This window comes from Lissotriton vulgaris, chromosome 3_1, assembly GCF_964263255.1.
Source record: "Lissotriton vulgaris chromosome 3_1, aLisVul1.2, whole genome shotgun sequence".
Taxonomy (NCBI): Eukaryota; Metazoa; Chordata; class Amphibia; order Caudata; family Salamandridae; genus Lissotriton; species Lissotriton vulgaris.
Window position 1 is genome coordinate 1018726093 of NC_141689.1, and position 13419 is coordinate 1018739511.

The following is a 13419-nucleotide window of genomic DNA, read 5'->3' on the forward strand; positions in this document are numbered from 1 at the left end:
CAAGACTAACATCTGTACATTTTTGAACTCAGTTATTCTGTCCAAGTTTTAGGAGCTGTTGACTTGTCATGAACTGATTGCTTGATTTATCTATAGATCTGCTCATGATATGTTTTGCCTACATTGAATTGTTTGTTGTATCCCCTTGAACAATCATTTTTTGACTGAAAGAAAACAAATATATTTTCATATAAATAGGATTTTCCGTGTGCTTTTTCAATTCCTCATTTACTGCTATATATTTTGACATTGATTGTTGTTATCCTTCGGATACATTTGAGGTAGATTGCTGAAAACTAACCTCTAAGATTCACTTTTGAAATAACTGAAATTTGTGATAAACAAAATCCCTTGTAGCCATCTTCTACCCTATACTGGATTGGAGAGTACCTCATCAACACCCCAAGTGCATGGTTTACGCCACTGCAGGGGTAAATCTGCCACACTTGCCTAATGTAGTAAATATAGCTATTGGGGCTCAAGGGAGCCTCATTTAAAGCAATACCCATGGACTCTATGTGTGCACAGCCCTTCTGCCTCCCTTAGCACAGACGTGGAGAGGGGGGGGGAGCTCACAGCTTCTGACAAGGTCTAGTGATGACGCAAGATTTTAAAAATCACAATGCACAACACATTTGCCGATTGAAGTAAAGAAAAGCTGAAAGTACATCATGCACACGTTAGACACTGAGACACATGAAATTGAGACAAGTGTAATAGAAGTACCGTAAAAGCATGCTTTAAAAAAAAATATGATGAAGAAAACATACATACAAAGCAATGCTAATACATATAAGCAAATTGCACTAATACATTTTTTTGTTCATATTGGTTATTAACCTTTACTGATGGAATCATGCTATCAATAAAGTGGCCTAGTGATTCTAATGCGTTCTGTTAGAATGCACCATTTAGAAAAGTTGGTGAAAAAGCGTGTAGAAACTATATACGATCTTGAAATTTCGCATAATAATACTAGAGAGTCTATAGTTTATGAAAAGTAAAAAAACGAATTTTGTGAAGTGAATTTAGAAAATTATACACATATGAATGTTGAGAAAATGTGTGGTAGAGTATTTCTAATGTTAGCTATCTGCATGTAAAAATGTTTGGTGAAATTTCTACATATTCTCTATTTGAATTGATTTAATTAGATTATGTTTGATGTTAGGTTAGTGTTTATATCATTTAAAATGTAGAACCTCAACTTAAAGGCTTTTTCAAAAGATGCTTTTTCACAAAAGCAGGCCTTTTCCCATACCTATAAAATGCTCCATTTACAACTAGTGAAATGTTGCGTTATTTGTACTGTACAAGTATAATTCTCGACACTCCTGAATGTTTCTTCAACATTCACAGTGAAATATCCCTCTGGGAACAGGATTTTAGCTGCTGCTAGAGAAAGTTACTCTGTATCTCTTTTTTTCACCGATGTTAGGCCTATGTGGACTTCCAAATCTCTTGTTTCTCATGACAAGCATGTGAAAGCATCTTACTGTTGCGAGTGTCTTAGGTGACATTATGAAAAGCTGACCATATGGTAGTCAGTGATGGTGTGACGCTATATCACTGGGACGTTGCTAGAGACTTTATAAAAGAAGAAACCCCAAAGGAGGGGCAACGCCATACTTTTGCTTTTCCGCTTCTGAGAGGATGCTGTGCAGATCAATTTTTGAGAACAATTCTTTTACTCTTGGACTGCTTTGTTGAGTCTACAGTCAAGTAGCTGATGGACTTAAACCCTGCAGAACCATTTACATTTCATTTTCTTTTCTTCTCCCTTGTTCTATGCTAATGGACTTGCCCTTAATGGACTTTAAATTTGAATCCTTTTCCCTTGTTCGTAGGATTTGAGCTGTTAAGACAGCAAACTAAAAGAGTCCCTCCTGCTGGAGAAGAAAGGGAGATGTAACCTCTTTGTAGGACAGTGAAAAATAAATTTTCTTTTAAATAACCCTCGCCCACCACACCAGGGTTGCTCCATGGTGGCATGCTTCATCATAGGGTTCATCCCTGCACTTCTACGGGCAGGGTGTGCTGCTACCTGTGAAGACGCAGGAGCACTTTGTAAATTGATGTTCCTATACCCCTGTGTTTGTTGGAATTATGGGGTGGGTTACTTTTATGAAAAGGATTAAAAACATCAAACTAGTGGGGAAAAAAGAACTTTATTCACTCTCCTAGGCGATATGCTAACATCTGGGGATGTTAGGAAACTGTTCAGGTATATGACCCACCGTTTCCCTGGTCAACTAGTTTCAAGCCCTATCCCAAGGCTTTTCTTAAGGACCAAAAAGGGGAAAATGCTCCCACTCCTAAAGTTATATTAACTCATAATTAACTATAATGAAGATAAAGTGCAAAAATTAAAAGTTATACAGCACCTAATTGGTCTGTTTAAATTTCAAATGTCTTAAAGAGGTTTGGATAGAAAGAACCAAACTAGTTTTAAAAATGCATGGCCCTCTGGTCTTTTCAACGTTAAAAATCATTATTGATTGTGACTTTGTTGGAATAGTGATAAAAATAATCAAAATATGTGAGCACGCTGTGAGTAGTATCCTGATGCATAATAATTAAAGAAAACAAACTTGAAGTGACAAACACACAATAACATATAAACCAGCACTATGTTGTTACATTAGATATTAGAGACCATGAATGGGCCTCATGAGTTCAGCGGGGAATAAGGGATACCTGTAATCAAACCCTGCGGGTTTGTGAGAAGGGATACCCCAGGGAAGTTAAATGCAGCCCCAAAAGGGAGAATATGCTTGCATGTGCTGTGCCACAGTGAGCGTGCTTTCACTTACTTCTTCAAGGCTACTCCCTCGCTGTAAACCTGACTCGTACGCCCAAGACTCCAGGGATGCCAAAGGCAGGTCTTCATTATATGCTCAATGCTTATCCTCGTTGGCTTCCTCATGACTGCCAGAGTGCTAGAATGCCCATACCAGCCACCCTGATACTAACTTCCTGATGGGGAGGGCAACCGGTGGGTGTCCCGCCAGCTTGGGAATGGTACTGGAGCAGCCTGTCTGCGTCTTGAAATTATCAATAAAGGCTCTGCTTATAGAATGAACAAATGGGGGAAAAGGGTGTGTATACAAATAAAATCTGATTTGGGGGGGTCCCATGGCCCGATGTGAATCGGGCCTCATTGGGACCCTGTAATCAAAAACTGCAAGTACACATTTAATGTTTAACAACACTTTGTGAAATTGTTAAATGATGAATACAGCCCTTGCAACACAATCTGCCAGATGCTAATGGTGTAAAGCCTCATATTAGAAACTGTTAAATCCTGTCCTTGAGCTAATACTCAATAAAGTTTTTAGTAGAGAAAGAAAAGGACGAAATGAAAGGGAGAGGAAGAAAGGAGGACCTCCTGCAAAGAGAATGAAGGGGACATGGGGTATTTTCAACTGAATACCTCTGATGTTCCCTAAGTGACATAGGCAGTGATGAATTATGTACCTGAGTCACTAAGGGATACCATAAGGATTGGTGTTAACTTAGAGACCAAACAGCTATGTTCTTCACAAAAGGTTTGTATGAAAATAGACCCAGTCCAGGTCAGAGTTGTTGTGTGTTGGGGAGGAAGGCACTGTAATTAAAAGTGATCGCTAGATAATCAGTTACCGGTACCAATTCTAATAAGAAGAGACAAGTCACTGCGGGTGTTCTCTTAGGGTTACTTTACATGGAATGGCCCCAAGGAATATTTTCATTCAACCCTACCTCCTGGGATTTTAATCTGTAGACCCACCATTGTTCTTTTCAAACAAGCAGGACTCACTTTTCACTTGTTCGATTACCAGCCACCATAAATCCTTAGTTGTGTGTTGTTGTTCAATGTAGTGGGTGGTCATTTTGGTTGCCGCTCTTTTGCATCTTAAGTTACTTCGATGCTCACAGATCCTGGTAGTATTTTTCCTGGAGGTCATGCAAATATAATGCAGATTACACGGGCAAGTACTCATGTATATCACCCCTTCGGTGTTGCAGTTGGTAAATCTTCTCAGTTTCCACGTGGTGGTGTTGTTGAAGGTGACTATTATACTAGTATGTGTGGGGTGACACACTGCAATTGCCATATTGGTTATGTCCAATGATGGGAGTGATGAAGCCTTGGCCCGCTTGTATTTCCCAGAATGGACGTGGTCGGTATGTACCAGCATATCTTTTAGGTTGCGACCTCTCCTGTGGGAAAACATAGGCTTTGGTATTGGTGTGGCACTGCCACTCACAATCCTCCAGTGTTTGTTAATAATGCTGGTTCCTGCATTGGATGCGCTGTTATGAAGTGATGCAAATTAAGTGTGCCTCATTTTCCTTAGGTAGTGGTGGGTTCCAGAAGGGCTTCCCTGTTGTTTTTTGTTTCCCATTTCATTGCCTTTGCCACTATGTTGTCAGGGTATTTACGTGCTCGGAGTTTAAGTGCCAAATCTGTTGCTTGGGATTTGTGGTCACTGATTTCAGAACAGTTACGCCTCAATCCATCCCACCGACCTTATCTAAAAGCTCGACAACCTATACTTCACACTGGACCAAAGTCATTATTAGCTCACTATAACATAGTGTATGCCATGAAACCTTAAAGAGGACAAAACTCTGCAAAAAGCCTTCTGCATGCCTGCAGAGATCAACAATTTCACACAGTAGCTGAACTACCTTTTCCAGGCAAAATTGTAGAGTGTGTTCAAATGACCCTATCACGAATATCAAACTGTTAGATTAATCAGTCAGGTTTTAGGAAATGGAGTAGCACAGAAATGGCTACTCTACAAGCTATTGAGGATGAATACAATAACGTGTCTAGACAAAGGAGAATATTGTCTCCAAGTTCTCACCTTCTCCGCAGTTTTTGAGATCACTGATAACAAAATCCTCCACAACACGCTCCAGAAATGGATGACTATGAACAGCGTCATGCTTACATGGATAACATATTACTGCTAAACAGGATCTATTAAGGTACAATAATCCTCCTTCGCCCCTTTGCTATCACTCCATGGTGTACCGCAGGGCTCCAGACTGGCCCCTAATCAACCTAGCCTATATGTTTAAACATTTTATGGAAAAATCAGGAAACTATGTCTAAACATACCTCAGCAAGCATATGATGCACAGTGATTTCATGAAATGAGCTCTAAGCAATAAGCTGCTATCTTAAAAAAAAGGCAAAAAAATTACTCAGAACTGACTATCCAAACTCGTTAGGCTCAATCAAGAGAAAACTTAATTCCTTGCTATACTGACCAACAAAAACACGACTCTGGTCTATGATTTAACTTTAGACTCCAAAATAGTAGGAATCAGATGATCTATTGTAAGTAAAACCAAGTCACTGGGGTTCATACTTGGCAACATAGTCTCACAGCTAGGCCATGTTTATCATCACAAAAAATGCCAAATAGCAACCATGCCCAGTTTGCAGCTTAAATTACCTGATCTTGGATCAAGATGCGAAAAGGACAGTACGTTTGATTCATCCCCAGACTGCGCTATGGAACTGCCTTACTCACTGGCATCGCTAAAACAAGCCCCCTGCCCCTAAAATATAGTACTACATTAGCACTAAGACGAATAATAAACATGAAGTAAACAGAGCACATCTCACCAGTCTTCTAAACTGGCTCCTTTTACAAAATCGTATACTCCGGACGGAACACATAACATACAAGGAAATAGAGAAAGACTCCTTCTCAAGGTGTCTTTAAAGGAAGAAAATAACTCCTATTTAACTATAAACTCCCCTGAAAAAGGAATACTTTTCTGTTTCAAACGTCATTGAAAGCACACACCCTCTTATCTTCATTCTTCTGGCTTACTGATCTCCCAAATGAGATACTATACCATCACAACAAAGTTTGTGCACACTAGCCTCTATGGAGGAGATAGTCTACAGCTGGTCTGACATATATTCGTATAATGCATTGACAAGCTCCTCATAAGGCACGTCTTTGATAAATGTTATCATTAAGATCAACCCGTACATGTATGTTCCAATTTGTTAAATTTAAATATCTGGATATTACATGGAATTCTGCAAATGCTGTATAAAAGCCATCCTATAATTTCTTTATGATGAGCTACATGTGAGGCACCCATTCACTGATTATATAGCAATGACATCAAAGCTCAACAGTAATAACTTATTACAGTTGAGCTCCGAAGTCACAATGCCTGCCGCCAGAAGGAGCATTCAAGGGAGTGAGCAGATCCGGTCACGACGCATAATACAGTGCTTTTCTTTCTTTCTTCTGCTCTGCTTTTCTAGCTGTACGTTGACAAGAAAAACAAGCATTTACAATGCAATGGTCTCGGCATTATTAAAGGTAGAGCTATTGGCATTGCTCATGACTTTTTTTTAAAATCATAAATAAATGGCATTGTCATTTACATTGCCAATAGCTTAATTGTTAAATAAATGGCATTGTCATTTACAATGCCAATAGCTTAATTGCTCGCAAATGCATGACCTATTGCATTTACACCCACACAGAGCCACACACACACACATACAGAGCCACCCACAGAGTCATTCACATAGAGCCACCCACACACACACAGCCACCTACACAGAGCCACCTACAAAAAAGCTATCCACACAGAGCCACACACACACAGAGCCACACACACACAGACAAACACACAGAGACACACACACACACACAAACAGCCACACACACACACACACAGAGCCACACACACACAGATTAGCGAATCAGATTGCTTAAAAAAGTGGCCCACGTTTGCAAATCACGGCAATATTGAACGTGGGTAGTTTTTAACTAGCGAAGACATGTATAGGTGTTTTACAAGGCAACCAACTGTGCGCTGCCTTTGACCATGTGTAAGTGGATGGTTATTGAGACTTAATTGCAGGTTGCTTGTGAAAGTCATGCAATGTGAACATGGGGACCGAGCACTCAGAACCTGCAGTACATGGGCTAAGGTTGTGTGCAGCTGGTTCGGCAACTGTAGGTGGTGGCCAAAGGCCACACCTTGAGGCTTGTTTCCACTGCCTACCGCTGAAGGTCTTGCTCAGTTGGCTCTGATCTTGGGATTTCCATAGTCATTGAAAAATAGGGACAGCTGTTTCAAACATTACCCCCCACACCAGATATGTATGCCCGAAAGTGGGGTGTCAGGTGCAGGGGTTACACAGCGGTCTGTGCCTAGGACTTCAATACTTTGCCAAAGGCTGTGTGCTGCTAGTAGAAGTGGGGCGGGAACTGGTGCAGTGCCTGGACACAGGCCAGGCCTTCCACCAGAGCCTGCATTGTAGAGCTATTTCAGAGCTACTGTAAGAAAAACCTTCATCAACTGAGATACTTTGAGTTCATGTCCGGGCAGAAGGGAAAAAAAAAGAAGTGCACAGATGCCTTCTGCTTTGGTGCAGCGTAGACAAAAGCATCATGACACAGCCCCAGAGCCCCTGTGTCAGTTACATACACACCATGCGCATGCACGTACCTTTCAGGGGCACACCGCTTTATTCTGCTTGCAGTCTGCAGATCCCGCCTTAACTCGGACCAGTGCGTGCACTCAGTGGCCTTCAGCTACCGAGCCAGAGAATACAGACGAGCAACAAAATACTATTGGTGCTAAACTATTCAGAAAGCAGGGAAGTAGGTCAAAAATTCAGTTTATATCATTATACTGCATAATAAATCTCGGGAGGGATCTTCACTGATGCAGCCCTGTTTTAGCATGAGGCAAGGTGTTGCTAAGAGCGTGGCATGAGGTAAAACAAATATTTAATAGAGTGACCTCAGCATTTGTTATACCATAGGAGTGGCTGTTTGCAGTTGCTGTAGATACAGCAGTGAGAGAAAACGGGCGTTAAGCTGCACATTGTTTACGCACTAGATTCAATTGGATTGTGTCAGAAAATAAACCTGGCATGCGCTTCACATCTTTGGAACTTCTTGCCAAATGTCATCTGAGATGCAAGGGCCGGACGCGGTCGGGCAGAAATGGCTGCTGCAAAGCTCCGAAATTTTCTGAATCAGGAGCGTGTTTTTAGGTGAGTGACTGATGACGTTACAGATAGAAAGAACCTAAAAACACGCCCCGAATCCGAAAAAGACGGGGCTTAAAGGGAGTGACGCCCCTCTCCTCCAATGGCTGGCCAGCATTTACCAGGCCAGCCAATGGAGAAGAGGGGCGGGTTCAAGCCCCCTACACTAAGAAACATAAAATCTCGAAGCTCCGCCCACTGCTTACGCAGTGCGACGGAGTCCTCGACCTAAAAATAAACATTTACAGAAACGTTTATATTTTGGACTCCTTAGGTAATTACAGAAAAGTTAGAATCTTTCTGCACGTTTCTACTGTGCCTTAAAAAAACGAGCTTATATTAAACTGCTTCCAATATCTTTTTGCAACAAAAGTCTAACAGCTTTTAAAATGTGGGTAATTTTACACTAGAGATTCTCTTTTTATTCTTCATGTTTGAAAACATGCATTCTTTCTTTCATTCAAATGAGTTTTGCACCACGGATTTAAGTGGTTTGTGGCAAAGGTGATGGTGTAACCATGTATTATGAGGAATAGAGTACCCTCTACCATACATGATGTGGGTATTGCAAGTCACCTCGGATTTCCATAACCTTATAAAGTAACTCTGCCATTTTATTCTATATGGTCATGGGACTCCTTGGATTGAGAGGGAGGAGAGAGAGAGAGGTAGAGAGAGAGAGTGTGTGTTTGTGTATTGTGTGTGTGTGTATTGTGCTGGTCTTAAAGCTCTATGGACTAAACTAACCCTCAAGTCCCCTTAGCTTGTCACACAAAAGTCTGCAAAAGAAGCAAGGTGACCTAGCAGGAGGTGAACATGTTTCTGATACAGAATTACCCTCCAATAAACTAATACAATACATAATGAAACAAATGCCTGGCTGTATAACTACAATCCCCCTCCCCTTGTTTTGAGCAGTGTTTTGTTTTGCTGAGGTATGCAGGTCATTCAAAGCTCTAAAACAGTATGATCAAGGTACATATGGAGGCTTGGTCTGAGCCACTGAGGAAATCTGATAACATGCACAGACTACTTTCTGATCTGCTTTTGAATACCTGAAAGTGGAATTTTGGGGCTGTCTGGAAGTTTTCCTGGATCAGCAGTTGACGCTCTCAGTAGTGAGATCACACACAACAGTGATGACAAATAATAAGCTGAAAAAACAAAATACTATGATTTACAATGCGAAATGGAGCACAGTTGTGTCACACATTAGAAAAATTGCCATTTGATGGGAATGCTTCAATCAAAGTAGACACCGAACAGCACATAGAAGGAGCCTTCACAACCCACAGGAAGGAAAGTACAAGATCACACAAAATCTCTCAACGCGTATTACTTGTTGCTGCATAGACAGGACAATCCCATAACCCTTGCCTGCATGTTGAACATAAAACACCCCATTTCGTTCCACAGGTTTCTGCAGAAATACCTTTTCTAGTACAAAACATATCCAGAAATGCCCCCAACCGGCAGCTCTCCAGCTCCCTTCTCTTTTGGCTGACTGCCTCTCTCTCAAGCCTTCCACCACACACCATCCAGACTTGCACTGGGCATCAATTTGCTGTACAAGGTCATTTATTTTGAAATATACATGTTTAAATCTGTTCAGCAAATTCCAGTACAATCAGCAGCTTTGTACGATTACATGCACTGAAAAGGGTTGAGGAGCTTGCTCTTCCCAGAACCTTGATAGGGGCAGGTAGTGGGCATGGGGAAAGTTGGTCTCCAGGTTGCATTTCCAACCAGGAGTAGCATTTCTCCTAGGGAAACACCACACAAAACAAGATGGAGCCCTCACGGTCTAAGGCACCTCCCCACTCAGCTGGCTAATGAGCGGACGAGGAGCCTACCTTTTAAATAAAAATAAAGGTGAATGTTGGCCTTAAAGTACAAGTTACTACTTGTGTAACGATATATCTGTAAGAGACATTAGTTAGTGATAGATTCCTTACCTTAGAATATCCCCATGCGTCAGACTGGATCCGGAAACTTTTGCGTAGCAGTACCCTTGCGCGTCGGTAAGCGTCGTCTGCTGCTCCGCGTCCGTCGTCGGCGCCGTGATGACGTCGTCGGAGTACTTAGACGCCGCCTCCGCGTGCTGACGTCAGTTCTTAGACACAGCTTTTCCGCGCCAGAAGCGCAGAGCCATGCCAAAAACCAACACTGGTGCCATGAAACTAGGGCCCTGAAAGGGGATGACCTTAACCCTAGATATCGGCTCGCAGATCGGGAAGGATGGGTGAGTCGGTAAGGAATCTATCACTAACTAATGTCTCTTACAGATATATCGTTACACAAGTAGTAACTTGTGCATCTGAAAGAGACACGTTAGTGATAGATTCCTTACCTTAGAATAGATACCCCAGCAATACCAACCCCGTGGTGGTGGGTCTGCGAACCAATAATCACACCAGAAAGTCCTGGAGGACGGACCGGCCAAAGTAGCCATCCCTCCGGACTTGACTGTCCAGGCAATAATGTCGCGCAAACGTGTGCAGCGAGGCCCACGTAGCCGCCTGGCAAATGTCCTGCAAGGGCACACCTCGGCCCAAGGCAGTTGTAGTGGCTGTGGCTCAAGTGGAATGAGCCCTCAGCCCAACAGGGGGTTCCCTCTTAGCCAAGGAGTAACACGCCTGGATGCACAAGATGATCCACCGGGAGATGGTCCGCTTGTGCAACGCTTTCCCTTTCCTAGCGCCCGCGTATCCAACAAAGAGTTGATCATCCACACAGAACTGTTGTGTGTGATTCAAATAAAATGAGAGCGCACGTTTTGGGTCCAGACGGTGGAGCCTCTCTTCCTCTCTTGAGGGGTGCGGAGGCGGAAAGAAGGTGGGCAGGGTGATGGATTGCCCAATGTGGAAGGCCGTGACTACCTTGGGTAGGAAGGAGGGCCTCGTTCATAACACAACCTTGTCCGGATGGACTGAAAGGAAAGGAGGCTTACAAGATAGAGCCTGGTGCTCACTCACTCTCCTGGCATAGGTGATGGCTACCAGGAAGGCAGTCTTCAAAGAAAGAAGGCGAAGAGGACAGTTGTGAAGTGGCTCAAAGGGAGCGCACATCAGAAACGTAAGAACCAGGTTCAAGTCCCACTGAGGCATCACGAAGGGAACAGGAGGAAATGTATGAGTGATGCCCTTCAGGAATCGATTAACGATAGGGGACTTGAACAAAGAGGGTTGATCAGGCAGCCTCAGAAAGGCTGAAAGAGCTGAGAGATAGCCCTGGACAGTGCCCAGAGCAGAGCCCTGCTGGGCAAGAGAGAGAAGAAAGAGGAGAACCTCCGAAAGAGGGGCATTAAGGGGATCCACAACCTTTGCTGTGCACCATGCCACAAACTTATTCCACCTGCAGGTGTATACCGACTTTGTGGAGGGACGCCCGGCTGCCAGAATGATGTTACAGACTTCAGGAGGCAAGTCAAATGGCCTCAACTGTCGCCGCTCAATCTCCAAGCATGGAGGTGGAGACTGGACAGGTTCGGGTGGAGGACCGTCCCCTGCTGCTGCGACAGAAGGTCCTCCTGAAGAGGCAGACGAACCGGGGGATCGACTGACATACTGAGTAGCTCGGGATACCAGTACCTTCGTGCCCAGTCCGGAGCCACAAGGATGACTTGTGCCCGGTCGCGCTTGATCTTCTTCAGCACTCTGGGCAGAAGTGGTATAGGCGGAAAGGCGTACAACAGACCGCAACTCCACTCGCGCCGAAAACGTCTCCGAGCGCGTGCCGCCTTGGAAATTCCAACGTGCAGAACTGATGACATTGCGCGTTCTCTTCGGTGGCGAATAGATCTAACCAAGGCTCTCCCCACTGCAGAAAGAGACCTTGCGCCACATCCGAGTTCAGACGCCATTCGTGATCCATCATGCACCGGCGGCTGAGTTCGTCCGCCCTGGCGTTCAGAGAACCTACCAGGTGTTGAACCATCAGAGTCACGCCCTGATGTTCCAGCCATTGCCAGAGGCGCAGAGCCTCCTGGCAAAGGGTCCATGACCCCACCCCGCCTTGTTTGTTGCAGTACCACATGGCGGTGGTGTTGTCCAAGAACACCTGCACTACACTCCCTCGGACAGACAGCAGGAATGCCTTCAGTGCTAGACGAATCGCCCGCAGCTCCAAAAGGTTGATATGGAGCCGGGACTCCGCCGGAGACCAGAGGCCTCTGATCTCCGCCTCTCCCATGTGGCCTCCCCAGCCCTGGAGGGACGCGTCCGTCACAACTGCGTGCTCCAGTTGGGGAAGGGAGAGGGATCTGCCATTGACCCAATCGCGGTCCGTGAGCCACCACTGCAGCTGTCTCGCAGTGCCCTCCGAGATCAGGACATGGTCGGACAGGTTGCCCTGATGCTGGGCCCACTGAAACTTCAGGTCCCACTGCAGAGCCCGCATCCGCCACCTGGCGTGATGCACCAGAAGGATGCAGGACGCCATCAGCCGCAGCATCAACCTGACCGAAACCCGGGATAAAGGCCGGAAGATTGGAATCAGAGCCTGTATATCCCGAACCCGCTGTTCGGGCGGGTAAACCCGACACTGCGCCGAGTCGAGAACCGCTCCGATGAAAAGGAGCTTCTGAGAGGGACACAGGTGTGACTTCGGCACATTGATGGAGAACCCCAGCTGGTGCAGGAGATCCGCCGGAGTCTGGAGGTGGCCGACGACCATCTGAGGCGAGCCCGCCTTCCACAACCAGTCGTCGAGGTAGGGGAGGACTGAGACCCCTAACCCGCGCAGATGAGCTGCGACCACCGCCATCACCTTCGTGAACACCCGTGGGGCGCTGGTAAGGCCGAAGGGGAGCACAGTAAACTGAAAGTGCTCGTGGCCTACCGTGAACCGCAGGTAACGCCGATGGGCCGGCAGGACCGAGATGTGGAAATACGTGTCCTGCAAGTCCAATGCTACCATCCAGTCTCCTGGGTCTAGGGCAGCTAAGACCTGAGCCAGAGTCAGCATTTTGAACTTCTCCTTCCGGAGGAAGCCGTTGACGTTCCTCAGATCCAAGATAGGACGTAGGCCCCCTTTGCCCTTCTTGGGTACCAGAAAGTAGTGGGAGTAGCAACCACGTCCTACTTCTGGCCCAGGAACGCGCTCGATGGCCCCCTTGGCCAAGAGGGCCGAAACTTGCTCCTGCAGGAGCCGCAAGTGATCCCCCTATACGCGGTGGTGTTGCGGTGGCATGGCTTGAGGAGTCGTCTCGAAGGGGAGGGAGTAGCCCCTCCGGACGATCTGCAGCACCCACCTGTCCGAAGTGACAGTGCGCCAGTGAGAGTGGTAATGGCGACCCCCTGCCTCCCACTGGCGTCACATGGGCCGAAAAGCACGGACTAGGAGGGTTTAGAGGCGGATGCTGCGGGGGAAGGTGTGGACTGACCTCGCCT

At 45.3% G+C, this 13419-nt stretch overlaps 1 protein-coding gene across 4 annotated transcripts in view; it reads right to left on the reverse strand.

Moving 5' to 3' along the window:
• The window catches only part of ZDHHC21 (zDHHC palmitoyltransferase 21), a 274098-nt gene that overhangs the window by 164029 nt on the left and 96650 nt on the right, over positions 1-13419 (reverse strand). For all 4 annotated transcript variants that reach the window (XM_086961399.1, XM_086961400.1, XM_086961402.1 and 1 more), the window contains exon 3: positions 9085-9183. In XM_086961399.1, coding sequence (XP_086817525.1) covers positions 9085-9183 — 99 coding nt within the window. The remainder of the gene's footprint in view (positions 1-9084; positions 9184-13419) is intronic.